At 37.2% G+C, this 14601-nt stretch overlaps 2 protein-coding genes across 45 annotated transcripts in view; one reads left to right on the forward strand and one right to left on the reverse strand.

Annotated features, from left to right (window-relative positions):
- Window positions 1-9856, forward strand: part of AASDH (aminoadipate-semialdehyde dehydrogenase) — a 43121-nt gene extending 33265 nt beyond the window's left edge. For 23 of the 28 annotated variants that reach the window (XM_008993310.5, XM_078367215.1, XM_035293677.3 and 20 more), the window contains 4 exons: window positions 3348-3511; window positions 4941-5063; window positions 5865-5996; window positions 9355-9856. In XM_008993310.5, coding sequence (XP_008991558.4) covers window positions 3348-3511; window positions 4941-5063; window positions 5865-5996; window positions 9355-9744 — 809 coding nt within the window. In that variant the 3' untranslated portion in view covers window positions 9745-9856. The remainder of the gene's footprint in view (window positions 1-3347; window positions 3512-4940; window positions 5064-5864; window positions 5997-9354) is intronic. The other 5 variants (XM_008993313.5, XM_078367207.1, XM_035293676.3 and 2 more) reach the window with 1 other exon arrangement.
- A 1382-nt stretch (window positions 9857-11238) lies between these two features.
- The window catches only part of CRACD (capping protein inhibiting regulator of actin dynamics), a 297618-nt gene continuing 294255 nt past the window's right edge, over window positions 11239-14601 (reverse strand). For all 17 annotated transcript variants that reach the window (XM_078367204.1, XM_078367198.1, XM_078367192.1 and 14 more), the window contains one exon: window positions 11239-14190. In XM_078367204.1, coding sequence (XP_078223330.1) covers window positions 14030-14190 — 161 coding nt within the window. In that variant the 3' untranslated portion in view covers window positions 11239-14029. The remainder of the gene's footprint in view (window positions 14191-14601) is intronic.

Genomic DNA, 14601 nt, shown 5'->3' on the forward strand with positions numbered 1-14601 from the left:
ACTGAATTGACAGAAATCTTTACCCAGCTGAGTTCTGGGCTGCTCTGCTATGTAGGACATTTCTCTTTGTCATCTCTGAGCTGGCAACTACTCTCTTGCTACTAAGTGATAACTGCCAGGAAAAAAAGCATAAAAAAGTACAGTGGGGGAACGATCCAAGATGGCCGATTGCTAACATCCCAGGATTGCAGCTCTCAGAGAAGGTGTGGAGAACTAGAGGACGCCACATTTTCAGACAAATTCTGGTCGCTCACGGAGCAGAAGATCCCCCAGTGGAGGAAACACACGGGTCGCCAGCGCGACTCTCGTGGCCGGCGCAGCGGTTCTGCCGGCACCTCGGTGTGGCAGCTCTCGGAGCAGAGTAAACAGGACTGGAGGACCCACACGGGCCCCCAGGATGACACCAGAGCCCAGCGCAGTGGCTGTGACCTCGGCGCGACAACTCTCGGCGCAGAGTAAACGGGACTGGTTCCCCTTCTGACCGAGGTTTGGACCCCCAGGAAGGCAGAGTCGCCTACTACAGACACAAGAAGGAAGCCAGACAGGAGAATCCTGGGAAGAAAAGCACCATCAGTTATAACGCCGCTGCTCTGGCCCTGGGAACTAACAACCTGGACACCCACTCAAGAGACCTAATCTGAAAGTTGGTAAATTCAAAGACGACAGGAGGATAAATTTACAATGACGGGAAGAAACCAGCATAAAAAAGCTGAGAATACTCTAAAGTTAGAACGCCTCTCCCTCTAAAGATGATCACAGTTCCACATCGACAATGGAACAAGGCTTGATGGAGAATGAGCGCATCCTGATGACAGAATCACTCTTCAAGGAATGGATAATAACAAACTTCGGTGAGTTAAAAGAACATGTTGTAGCCCAACGTAAAGAAACTAGGAACTTTGAACAAAGGTTTGATGAAATCCTATTGAGAATAGACAACTTAGAGAGGAGTATGAGTGAATTAATGGAACTGAAGAATACAATACAGGAACTCCAAGAAGTATGCACAGCTTTAAACACTCGAATTGTTCAAGCAGAAGAAGCGATATCAGAGGTCAAAGTCCAACTTAATGAAATAAAACGTGAAGAAAAGATTAGAGAAAAAAGGATAAAAAGGAATGAGCAAAGTCTCCAAGAAATGTGGGACTATGTGAAAAGACCAAATTTACGTTTGATAGGTGTACCTGAATGCGACGGAGAGAATGAATCCAAGCTGGAAAATACCCTTCAGGATATTATTCAGGAAAATTTTCCTAAACTAGCAAAGCAGGTCAACATTCAACCCCAGGTAATACAGAGAACACCACAAAGATATTCCTCAAGAAGAGCAACCCCAAGGCACATAATCGTTAGATTCACCAGGGTTGAAACGAAGGAGAAAATACTAAGGGCAGCCAGAGAGAAAGGTCAGGTTACCCACAAAGGCAAGCCTATCAGACTTACAGCAGATCTCTCAGCAGAAACTCTACAAGCCAGAAGAGAGTGGGGGCCAATATTCAACATCCTCAAAGAACAGAACCTTCAGCCCAGAATTTCATATGCAGCCAAACTAAGCTTCACAACTGAAGGAAAAATAAAATCTTTTATGAACAAGCAAGAACTCAGAGATTTTATTACCACCAGGCCTGCTTTACAAGAGCTTCTGAAAGAAGCATTACACACAGACAGAAACAACCAGTATTAGCCTTTCTAAAAATACACCAAAAAGTAAAGAGCACCAACATAAAGAAGAATTTACACCAATGAATGGATAAAACAGCCAGTCAACATCAAATGGCAGTAAGCCTAAATTTAAATCGACTAAATCCCCCAATCAAAAGACACAGCCAAAACCCAACGGCATGTTACATCCAGACCTGTTTCACATGCAAGGATACACAAAGACTTAAAACAGGGATGAAGAAAGATTTACCAACCAAATGGAGAGGAAAAATAAATAATAAATAAATAAAAAGCAGGAGTTGCAATTCTCATATTGGATAAAATAGATTTTAAAGCAACAAAGATATAGTGGTAAAAGGATCAATGCAACAAGAGCTAACGATCCTAACACCCAGATACATAAAGACTTAGACTCAATGAGACAGAAAATTAATAAGGATATCAAGGACTCGAACTCAGATCCGGAACAAGTAAACTTAATAAATATTTATAGAGCTCTCCACTTCAAATACACAAAACATACATTCTTGTCAATACCACATCACACCTACCCATAAGTTTAAATCAAACATTAATTGGCCATTATTAATACCCAATGTTTTTCAGAATAAAGCAATATTTCCGTTTACTCTCCCTCTTTCTCTTCCTCTTTCTTCCTCTCCTTTACTTATTTTTTTTTTCTTTCCTTCTCTCAAAAAAAAGATATCAACTTGTAAACTCTAGATCCAGGTTGGCAATGTCTCTCTTAAAAAAAAAAAAAGTACAGTGGGAATTGGGCCTCAAGTGAGTGGCAGTGGCCATAGGCAGAGCCATCTAAAGAGTGGGCATCAATGAAACTGCCCTAAATAGCTGTCCCCAAAGTCTACTTCTGATTATCATGATCTCCAGGGAACTTGAGTGACCTTCACTTTGGAGATTTGAACCATCTCTATTTCCAGCCAGGTTATTTTGGCTACACCAAAGTCAAGGACTCCTGCCCTGTCGTCTCATCCATAGCAGCAATTTGGGAAAAGCAGTTTAGTTGTTAAGAGCACAGGCTCTAGAGCTTGACTTCTTAGATTCAAATCTTGGTTCTGCCACATATGAGCTGTGTAATTTTTCCCTAGTAATTTAGTCTCTCTGTGCTTCAATTTTGCCATCTAAAAAATGTGGTTATATCATTGTGAGGATTAAATGAATTAATAGATGTAATGTATTTAGAATAACACCTGACACATAGTGAATGCTCAGTGAACATTGACTATTAATGTTAGCACTTCTTAAACACCTTTTGTGCACTGGGCATTTATTCACATCATCTGAATTGTCACAATGACGCTGGAAATAGGTGAATCCACATTCTGCAGATGTATAATTTGGAGCTTAGCAACAGTGAGTAATTTGCCTAGTTATAATTGTGATGAAATTTGAATCCAGATGTGTTAAAAATAGTGAAGCACTTTCTAAAAAGTATGTAAAAAAATTAGTGAAGTGCTTTTAAAATATGATACACCTACTAAATAGATATTTTACACAAGTGATTACTATTCAGTTCCTGCTTTACATTGCTAAAATGTAAGCCAGATGAGCTGATCATAGAGCCTATGTATAGAGGAGGACTGAATATAAATTACATGATATAGGCTAAAGAATTATTTTCCAGTAATATATCTATATCAAATGTTTTATGTTTTATTTCTCTGCAGGCTGTTATAATGGATTAGTTTATGTTCTGAAAAGTAATAGTGGAGAAAAATACTGGATGTTTACTACTGAAGACACCATCAAAAGCTCGCCAACCATGGATCCAACCACAGGACTCATTTACATTGGATCTCATGACCAGCATGCATATGCTTTAGATATTTATGTAAGAATTCACCTCAAATTAGCTGGGCATGATGTTACATTCCTGTAATGGTAGTTACTCAGGAGGCTGAGGTGCTTGAACCTGGGAGGCGGAGGTCATGGTGAGCCAAGATCGTGACACTGTACTCCAGCCTGGGTGACAGAGTGAGACTCTGTCTCAAAAAAAAAAAAAAAAAAAATTCACCTTGTTAGTCTTAATGCCATTAGAAGCATTAAATTTCTAATACTTAGAAGAGTGAGTAACCGTCAGGTGCAGTTAAGTCTTGGAATAGGTATTAACTATTTCCCAAGCTTATCACTGTGGTCTGGGAAGAATAAAGCATTAATTAAGTCTTAATATCTTAAGACCTTTTTAACTTCATTACCAAATTTACCACAAATAAGTGTGCTACTCAGAATTTTGGAATGTAAGGAATTTAGGATTATCATCTTGAGAACAGAAATAAAATCACAAAGAAAGATAAGCCATTTTAAGACCTGATTACATAAAAATTAAAATGTTATATAAAAACTATGAAATTAAGCTGGGTAAATTTTTGAAATAAATGTAAAAAAAAGCGGAAATTCATTTATAAGTATAAATGAAAATTAAGATCAAATATAAAATTAATAAGACAAATATAAAGACCCGGATAGAAAAATAAACAAGGGACATACACAGCACCCCAAAGAAGAGATGGCTAGTAAATGTATATAAATGCTTCATAAATTTAATAATCAAAGGAATGAAAATTAAAATCTATGAGATAGAGAAACAAATGGCATTAGATTAGAAAACATATTTGTCTTGACATTAAATGCTGATGAGAGTGGTAAGAGGTTGTAACTGGTGAAGCCTCTAATGAAAATGATTTGACCGTAGGTAACAAGATTATATACTTTGATCCAATAAAATTCTTATTTTTTAATACTGGCAAAATAATCAGAAACACAGTCAAATATATGCAATAAGGTGCCAATTTCTAAGTTGTTTATAATACCAAGAAATTCCAAAAAAATGTTCAATAAGGTAGAGAGAGAAATTATTTATGTTCATGTGGGATACTATGCATTAAAATTATATTTAAATCATTTTACAGAATCAGTGAGCAAAACATGATACCAAGTTGTATATTCAGAATGATCTCAACTATATTAAATCGTGTGTGTGTATATACACACACACACATATTCTCAGATGTATATGAACAGACATACACACACCTATACCCCAAAAAGATCAAATGAGAAAATGCTAAAATGTTAACCTTGGTTGTCTCTGGGTGGTGTCCTTTGTCTTCTTTATACTAAGCTGATTTTTCACAATAGGCATGTGTTTTATACTAAAGATAAAAACATATTAACTAAACAGATACAGTATCATGAAGGGTCAGATATATGGATTTGTTAACCATCAGCAAAACCAAATTAATTAATTTTCTTATTTGCAGAGAAAGAATTGTGTTTGGAAGTCAAAATGTGGAGGAACTGTCTTTTCCTCTCCGTGTTTGAACCTGATTCCACATCATTTGTATTGTGCTACACTGGGAGGACTTTTACTGGCTGTAAATCCTGTAGGCATAAAATAATACACCTTGATTTTATTCGTATCTTTTCTTTAAATTTTTAAAATTTTTGCTTTGAGCTCTGAAAGTTTGAATAGTTTTCAGTTAATTATAGTGGTCCACATACACCAAACTAGAATTCATTAAAAATGATTGACATGAAATCTAGAAAGATAAGAAAATTTAAGTTCCTGTATGGTTTTTTTTTTGAGATGGAGTCTCACTCTGTCATCCAGGCTGGCGTGCAGTGGTACAATCTCAGCTCACTGTAACTTCTGCCTCCCGGGTTCAAGTGATTCTCCTCCCTCAGCCTCCTAAGTAGCTGGGATTACAGGCATGCACTACCATGCCCAGCTAATTTTTGTATTTTTAGTAGAGATGGGGTTTTACCATGTTGGTCAGGCTAGTTTTGAACTCCTGACCTTGTGATCTGCCCACCTCAGCCTCCTGAAGTGCTGGGATTATAGGTGTGAGCCACCATGCCCAGCTCCTCTATATATCTTTTATCTACTTTTTAAATTGACAGAATTTTTTTTCATCATATTAAGAACTTTATGTCCATCATAGGGATAACTCTTAGGTGCTAGTTATTTCTTTGCTTGTTTTACTAAGCCTTTTTCCTAGTTCTCATAAATAGCATTGATTAATTTTATCTGTGTATACCAGCTTCATTTATAATGTCCATATTACCAATACAGCATTTTCTGATAATTTAGCTGTACCACTGGGAGATGTATAAGTTTGTTTTATAAAGGGTATCTCATTAGTCAGATGATGTAAAATGCTGTGAATTGCTTTTTCCTGCGACAGGCTACTGGGAATGTTATTTGGAAACATTCCTGTGGAAAACCACTCTTCTCTTCCCCACGATGTTGCTCACAGTATATTTGTATTGGCTGTGTAGATGGGAATTTACTCTGCTTTACTCACTTTGGAGAACAGGTAATAATACATTTTTTTTCTAGAACAATAAAATTTTATACATATAAAAATCTTATATATATAAAATAGAACTAGAAATTTTGTATATATCTCTGTAAAATATAGATATATTTTATATATCTATGTCTAGTTCTATTATATATATATATATATATTTATATATGTCTTTCCCAAAGGCAAAGCAGATGGTGACAACTGAAGTAACATTTTAAACATCATTATTCAACTCATGATGTTGAGAAGTAGTTCTGTTTTAATTGTGAAGCCATGGATTTCTTAATTTTTTAATGAAGGCATAGATTTAAAAGATATCTACCCAAATATTGTTACACTTCTTTTGCCATCTCTTTCCCCCAATTTTTAAAATATTACCAGTTTTTAGCCTGTTTCATTGTTAACTTCTATTGAGATTATGAAAGCTTAAATAAATCCCTGGTTTCTTTTAATTGATACAGATATTTGTACCTATTTATAGGGTACGTATGTGATATTTTGTTACATGCATAGACTGTATAATGATTAAGGGTGTTTGTGGTGTCCATCACCTTGAGAACTTACCATTTCTATGTGTTGGGATCATTTCTTTTAGCTATTCTGAAATAGACAATACATTGTTGTTGGCTATAGTCATCCTACTCTGCTATTGAACATTACAACTTATTTTTTCTTATGGTATGTTTTTACCTATTACCTGTTTTTTAATTTTTTTATTACCCAACCCACCCCAACTTCTTTTTTTTTCCCTTTTGAGACACAGTCTCACTCTGTCACCAGGCTGGAGTGCAGTGGTGCAATCTTGGCTCACTGCAACCTCTGCCTCCCAGGTTTAAGCAGTTCTCCTGCCTCAGCCTCCCAAGTAGCTGGGACTACAGGTGTGTGCTGCCACACCTGGCTAATTTTTGTATTTTTAGTAGAGATGGGGTTTCACCATATTGCCCGGGCTGGTCTCAAACTCCTGACCTCAAGTGATCCACCCGCCTCAGCCTCCCAAAAAGATCACAAGCATGAGCCACCACACCCGGCTCCAACTTCTATTATTCTATTCTCTTCCTTCATGAGATCAACTTTTTTAGCTCTCACATGAATGAGAACATGCAATATTTGTCTTTATAACCCATGTTATCCATCCATGTTGCTGCAAATAACATGATTTCATTGTTTTTTTTATGGCCCAATAGTATTTCACTGCATCTATTATACTACATTTTCTTTAACCACTCATCCACTGGTGGGCACTTAAGTTCATTCCATATCTTTGCTATTGCGAGTAGTGCTGCAGTAAACATGGGAGATGGGTGCTTTGATAAACTGATTTCTTGTCTTTTGGGTAAATAGTAGGATTGTTGGATCATATGATAGTTTTCTTCTTAGTTTTTTGAGAAATCTCCATACTGTTTTCCATAATGGCTGCACTAATTTACATTCCCACCAGCACTGTAAGTTCCTTTTTCTCCACATCGTTGCCAGCATTTGTTATGTTCTTTTAATAGTAGCCATTTTAACTGGGTAAGATGATATCTCATTGTGGTTTTGATTTGCATTTCCCTGATCATTAGTGATGTTGAGTGTTTTTTTCATATGCCTGTTAGCCATTTGTATGTCTTCTTTTGAGATATGTCTATTCATCTCTTTTGCCCACTTTTTAATAGGATTTTATGTTCGTTTACTGCTGTGTTGAGTTCCTCATATTCCAGATATTAGTCCCTTGCTCAATGAAGAGTTTGCAAATATTTTCTCCCATTCAACAGACTGTCTCTTTACTCTGCTGTTTCCTTTGCTGTGCAGAAGCTTTTTAGCTTAATTTAGTCTCACTTAACTGTTTTTGTTTTTGATGCCTATACTTTTTAGGTCTTAGCCATAAAAGCTTTGCTTAGACCAATGTCCTGAAGTAATTCCCTTATGTTTTCTTCTAGTAGTTTTAACTAGTTTTGGGTCTTCTATTTAAGGTTATTTTTATATACAGTGAGTGAGTTTATTTTTATATACAGTGAGAGAGTGAGTTCCAGTTTATTCTTCTACATATAGAGATCCAGTTTTCCCAGCACCATTTATTGAAGAGGGTGTCCTTTCCCCATTACGCGTTTTTGACACCTTTGTCAAAACTCAGTTGGATGTAGCTATGTGGATTTATTTCTAGGTTCTCCATTCTATTACACTGATCTATTTTTATACCACTACAGTGCCGTTTTGGCTACTTGGGCTGTATTTTGAAGTCAGTTACTGTGATGTGTCCAGCCTTGTACTTTTTACCCAATATTGCTTTGGCTATTCTGGGCCTTTTTTGATTCCATATGAATTTTATTTTTATTTTATTTTTAGAGATGGGGTTTTGCTCTGATTCCCAGGCTGGAGTGCACTGGCACAATTTTGGCTCTCTGAAACCACCACCTCCTGAATTTAAGCCATTCTTCTGCCTCAGCCTCCTGAGTAGCTAGGATTACAGGTGTGCCCCACCACGCCCAACTAAGTTTTATCTTTTTAGTAGAGATGGGATTTCACCATATTGGCCAGGCTGGTCTTGAACTCCTGACCTCAGGTGATCCACCCACCTCAGTCTCCCAAAGTGCTGGGATTACAGGTGTGAGCCACTGTGCCCAGCCACAACTCATAACTTTTTATCATTGCACATAAACTCTTCCTTTCAGCCCAATTAATTCTTTTTTCCTGCATTTGGAAAAAAGAATATACAGTTGTATGTGATAAGATACATTGAAAAGTGGTCTCAAATTTTTATTTTTTTGAGACAGGGTCTCACTCTGTTGCCCAGGGTAAAGTGCAGTAGCATGATCTTGGCTCACTGCAACCTCCGCTTCCCATGTTCAAGTGATTCTCCCACCTCAGCTTGCCCAGTAGCTGGTACTACAGGTGGGTGCTACCTTGCCTGGCTAAATTTTTTTATGTTTAATAGAGACAAGGTTTTACCATGTTGGCCAGGCTGGTTTTGAACTCCTGATTGCAGGTGATCTGCCTGCCGTGGCCTCCCAAAATGCCAGGATTACATACGTGAGCGACCATGCCTGGCTCAGCTTTTAAGATACACTGAAAACTCAATGTAGTTTTAACTTTGAACTCAGTGTCTCTGAATAATGCTCTTGAATGGGGTTCAAAATTAATTTTACTTATTATGCACATCAGTGAATCACATAATAACACTCTAGTATATTTTGTCTTGGATTTTACTGGGACAGAGGTCTAGTATGAGATTGCTGCTTTTCAGAAAAAGCCGTTTTTTCTGTGTATAGTTACCATTCGAATAGCCTATGTCTCTTAGATTTGCATTAAGAACCTCATAGAGCTTTCAGGGAGAATTGGAGCAATTAGACGAATGAATTATATTTATTTTTATTACTCTTTATAGGTTTGGCAGTTCTCTACCAGTGGACCAATCTTTTCATCCCCATGTACCTCACCATCAGAGCAAAAAATATTTTTTGGTTCCCATGATTGCTTTATCTACTGCTGTAACATGAAAGGTCACTTGCAGTGGAAATTTGAAACTACTTCAAGGGTCTATGCAACACCGTTTGCTTTCCATAACTACAATAGCAGCAATGAAATGTTGCTGGCAGCAGCATCTACTGATGGGAAACTGTGGATCTTGGAATCTCAGAGTGGACAACTGCAAAGTGTTTATGAACTTCCTGGAGAAGTATTCTCTTCTCCTGTGGTCCTGGAATCAATGCTCATTATTGGGTGTAGAAATAATTATGTTTATTGTCTGGATTTGTTGGGTGGCAATCAAAAATAATCAAATATGGTCCTTATTTATATAACAAATGTGAGCTGTTTGAAAATGTTTTATGATGATAGAGCATGTGGGTAGACTTATTTTATATTAAAATTATATTTTGGCTAAGAAACAGAAATTTGTCTATTACACTTGATTGGAGAACAATGTTTTACTTCCCATAGGGGCAAGAGAAGCTTTTACAAGGAGTCAGAGAACAAAACACATCAATATATTTAGTTTTAGCAGGACTTCTGTTTAATTAGGTGTGATGGTTAACTTTGTGTCAGCTTGACTGGCTAAGGGATGTCCGGATAGCTGGTAAAACATTATTTCTGGGTGTGTTTGTGAGGCTGTTTCTGGAAAAGATTAGCATTTAAATTCGAATCAGTAGACTGAGTAAAGAAGACCCTCCCTCACCAGTGTGCCAGTGTGGGTGGCATTGTTCAATTTGATGAGGGCCTGAATAGAACGAAAAGGTAGAGGAGGGGCAGATGTTCTCTTCTTGCTGAGATGTATCCATCTGCTCCTGCCCTTGGACATCAGAGCTCCTGGTTCTGAAGCCTTTGGACCACTTTCCTGGGTCCCCAGCCTGCAAATGGCAGATGGTGGTACTTCTCAGCCTCCATAATCACTTAAGCCAATTTCCATAATACATCTCTTCTAATCACTGTGTTTCTATGGGGAACCCTAATACATTAAGCTAATTTTATGGTTTTTTTTTCTTTAAAAAAACAAGATAGCTGTGGGGGAAAAAAAGCATCAGCATGTACTTAGTGGGTTAAAAACAGCCTTTGTATAATACGTCATTACATGAATTTGCCGTTAATGGCAAAAGGTTTTCAAAGGTAGGATCTAGTTATTAAATTATAGTCCTTATTTAATATTTTTAAATGAAGTACTAATGTAGAATAAAATACACACATACTCCTCCTCCCCCCAACACAGTACAATTTCATGTTTGTTTATATGTGGTGATTTCAGGGATTCATTGTTCCTAGCAATGCCCTTTCCTTAAAATTTTGATCTTTTGCTCATCATGGAATGGGTTTGATGTTTATTTTGCATTAATACTGATTTTTTAAAAATACTGCATTAAAATAGTATTTCTCTTCATCACTGGGCTTTCTGGAAGCCAAGGCAAGTGCTCACATACCTAACTCACTTTTCATTTCACCAGGGTCTGGCCCTGTGAGTCAGTCAGTATGTCTGGTGTGTGGTCATAAGCTGCAATTCTCATGTGTTCTCAGTTGCTGCTGCTGCTGCTGTTGCTGTTGCCGCATAGCCCATGCTGTGAGGAGGCTGTACAATCCTTTTGTCTGAGACTCAGACCATTCAACTCCAATTTAGGATTGAGACAAACATTTTATTTGCCCCTCTTCATTATTTTTCTCTAAAAATATCTAGTAAAAAACAAATCACCTTCAAGATGTTCTTGTTCAACAAAAGCTATGTAAATATAATGAGACTGTTTTGTAGATGGTCATCAAAATCAAATTCCAGCAGTGCCGAAGATCTCGTGGGTATTTTTTATTGAAAGATCTTTTCCCTTCAATAATGGACATTTTACATTAAACTTTATACAACCGAAATATCCAAATTATATTAAAATCACACTAAGGTATTTTCATTAAGTCTCTACTGTCGGTAAAAATATTGTAAGACACTTGTAACTAATGTTTCTGCTTTAAAATAAGCAATTAAACTAAACGTCACAAGAAGAGACAATACATACTATACATTTGCAGATAACTGGCTAAATGATAATTTAATAGTAATTAATAATGTTTAAGAAACAATTGCACTTGAAAAATTAAAAAAGTAAACAAAAAATCCTCTAGTTCTATATATAAGTCTATGAACAGAGGTTAATCATCTATAACCTTGCCAGAAGTGTATGTTTGTTTAAAAAAAAAAAAAACCTTGCATTTAACATAGTAATCATTCATTTAAAAAAAAGTCTTTAACTTTTTATATGTTTTTACAGAATTTCCCCATAGTTTGTTGCTCAGAAAACTGCAACACAACTAAAGCAAATAACACTTCCTTGGTATTTAGTGCAAATTTGGGGTGATTTTGAAATGAAATGTTAAACATGTACTCTTTAGAAGCTGTTAGAAGTAAGTACTGTGACTGCCCTTTAGTATACTCTTCTTTAAGACTTTGGTGGAAAAATTTTAACTGAGGTATTTCGCCCACTTTGTACGGGCACAGTGATATCCGAGCCAATACAAAGCTGACACATCTACCATTCTTTGTTACTGATCTTACTTCACCTGTTCCCTGCCATTATTGGGATAATGTCCAAAGCTGACAGGATGAAAGAAAAAGTCAATTAAGAAGAATTACTGTAGCATTATCATTCCAGGGCTCTAGGTGGAAAGATTCCCATTAAAAAGTGTTATATTAGTGAGGAAATCATTGGAACTAACAAATGCCTACGTATAAGACTTAGAAATGAACATTAGTGTGGAAGACGTGCAGTGAAATACTAACTGCTTGCCATAGCAATAAAAAAAGTTACATTGATTTTTAACAGTCTGAAGGTCCAGTATATATAATATTAAATCCAACTTGGAAGAGTACAGCTATCCACTTGACCACACATGCCAGCTGCTACAGTGAGGCTGAGCCATCATTTCTAGAAAGAAAATAGTTTCTATATGGTAAATAATTTTGCTGTCATCCTTTATTCAAGGTACATGGTAGAATAACAGCATACTGCATATTGAGCGAGCATAAAGGAAAGTAATGATGGATACTAATAAAGCATGTTTTTGTAGGAGAAGAAAAAGGATGTAATTTCCTCTGCACAGAGCAAAGGATTTGTACCTATATTTTGGAGTAAGAATCTAAGAAAAGGGGGATATGCCAACACTATGAAATAGAAGGTTAGCACCAGCAAAATGTGAGTTTGCCAGTATGTCTGTTTCATGTAAAGTAAATTTAGGGAACTAAATGTAAATATATGTGGCTTTTTAACTGTCAGGTCCCTTCTTTGAATGTACACATGCATGATAATAAAAAGGCCACTTAAAACTTAGATGTTTTTTAAAGGTAGCAAGGTGAATGCTCAAAATTAGAAATGCTACTGGACATTTGACTCTAAATATGAATTACTCAACTATAATAGTAAAGAAAAGACTTTCTCAGGAAGTCCTTATTATAAAGGCTCCAAATCTTGGCTTTCTGTTAATTTTCCCTGAAGACCAAAGGGAATTTTCAAACACGTAATGCCAATAACCTGTTGTTTCTTGTAATAAATGGCTGGCTTGGGGCGTTAGTATTTTTCCTATCTCACTGTTGCTTTTTGAGGGAATGAGGCTCCCCTTCAGAGTCTGAAAAACTAGATTACATTAGGATCAGTGTTTCCCAAAGTTCTTAACCTTTGAGATCCATCAGAATTTATCTGAAGAGATTTTGCCAGAATACATATTCCTGGCCCAGTCCCCACAGGCTCTGATTCAGTAGGCCTTGGAGGGAGCCTATACATCATAAGAACCACTGCCCTACATGGAGATTCTCAGAGACAGAAAGGGAACTTGAAGCTCTGATCTAGAGTTTCCTTTCTTCACTACATTAAATTAAAATGTTCTCTAGGAGCCAACTGGGCCAAATGCTTCACATGTCCTTAAGGAGGGTATTGGTATAATGGGGCCTCACACTGTGAATCCACAGTGCGGTAACAGTGTGAATGGATGTGCCTTCTGGGTTACAGCTTCAGAGGAGGGAAAACTCATGAAAACTAACATGGACATAGTTGGGAGCCAGATGTTCCTTGTGATTCCCAGTTACTCACTGCATTCAGGAGAATGGGCATTCTTGCTTTTAGCTATATATGATCCTTTCACCACTACTGCAGAAAGGATAAACATGCCCAAACATAGGGTAGAGTAAATGTTTTGGACAAAGAAAATTAGTGCATAGAATCAAAAGACCCATTACAAAAAGTTGGCAAAAGTACATGTTCTGAATGGTGTGTGGGTGAGTGTGTGTGCAAGGCCATGAAATGGGCATGGCAGGCTCTCATGAGGAGTGCTTAGCTTAGAGATTTTGCTTCATGTGGTCCTGTGGATGGAATTTTCTCTTGAGAACTAGGAGGCGCTCAAGGCACCAGGACCTAGGGTTGTGCAAATCCACTCTTTACAATGAACACCACCAGTTCAGTTTCTCAACATTATTTTAGAGCCTATAAAACATGCTTCTTTCCCCTAGCTTGATTTTGTTACCCCATATAAAAAATAAATTAAAAAAAGGGCAAGAGAGGAGCCAATAACTGGCAGTAGGGATGTGTGAGAGTCACTCTTTACTTAATGATCTGGGGGCAGTCGCTCCAAGCCTTTGCTTTCCTTTTGGCCAAAGCCAGCCAGGCTGGTTCTGTTGACACAGGGGCAGCATCCGGGGTGGAGAACCTCTTGGTGACTTCTTTCACCAGTGGTGCTGGGGGAGCCGAATCAGAGATCTCCACTGGGTTTTGTTTTGAAGAAAAAGGAAAAAGGAGTAAGTTCAGAGCCACATTACAAACTTTTTTAAAATTAATAAACTGTATTTGTCATGTAGAACATTACATTCTGAAATACACTGTGAAATGGTTAAATCTAGCTAACTAAAATATACAAAACCTCACAGTTATCATTTTTGCAGTGAGAGCATTTAAAATCTACTCTCTTAGGTCTCTTCAACTTATTCCTCTTATTTAACTGAACTTTTGTAACCTCTGATGAACATCTCTCCAACACCCCCCACCCAGCCATATTCTGATTTATCAGAAGCGTGAGACTGAAAAAAGAAAACCCAGTGAAACACAGAGAGGCAAGTTCCTGGACCTCCTCAGTGAGGAGAATGAAGGAAAGCAAGCTATGTGGTTATAACTCTTGC

Source organism: Callithrix jacchus, chromosome 3, assembly GCF_049354715.1.
Source record: "Callithrix jacchus isolate 240 chromosome 3, calJac240_pri, whole genome shotgun sequence".
Classification (NCBI taxonomy): Eukaryota; Metazoa; Chordata; class Mammalia; order Primates; family Cebidae; genus Callithrix; species Callithrix jacchus.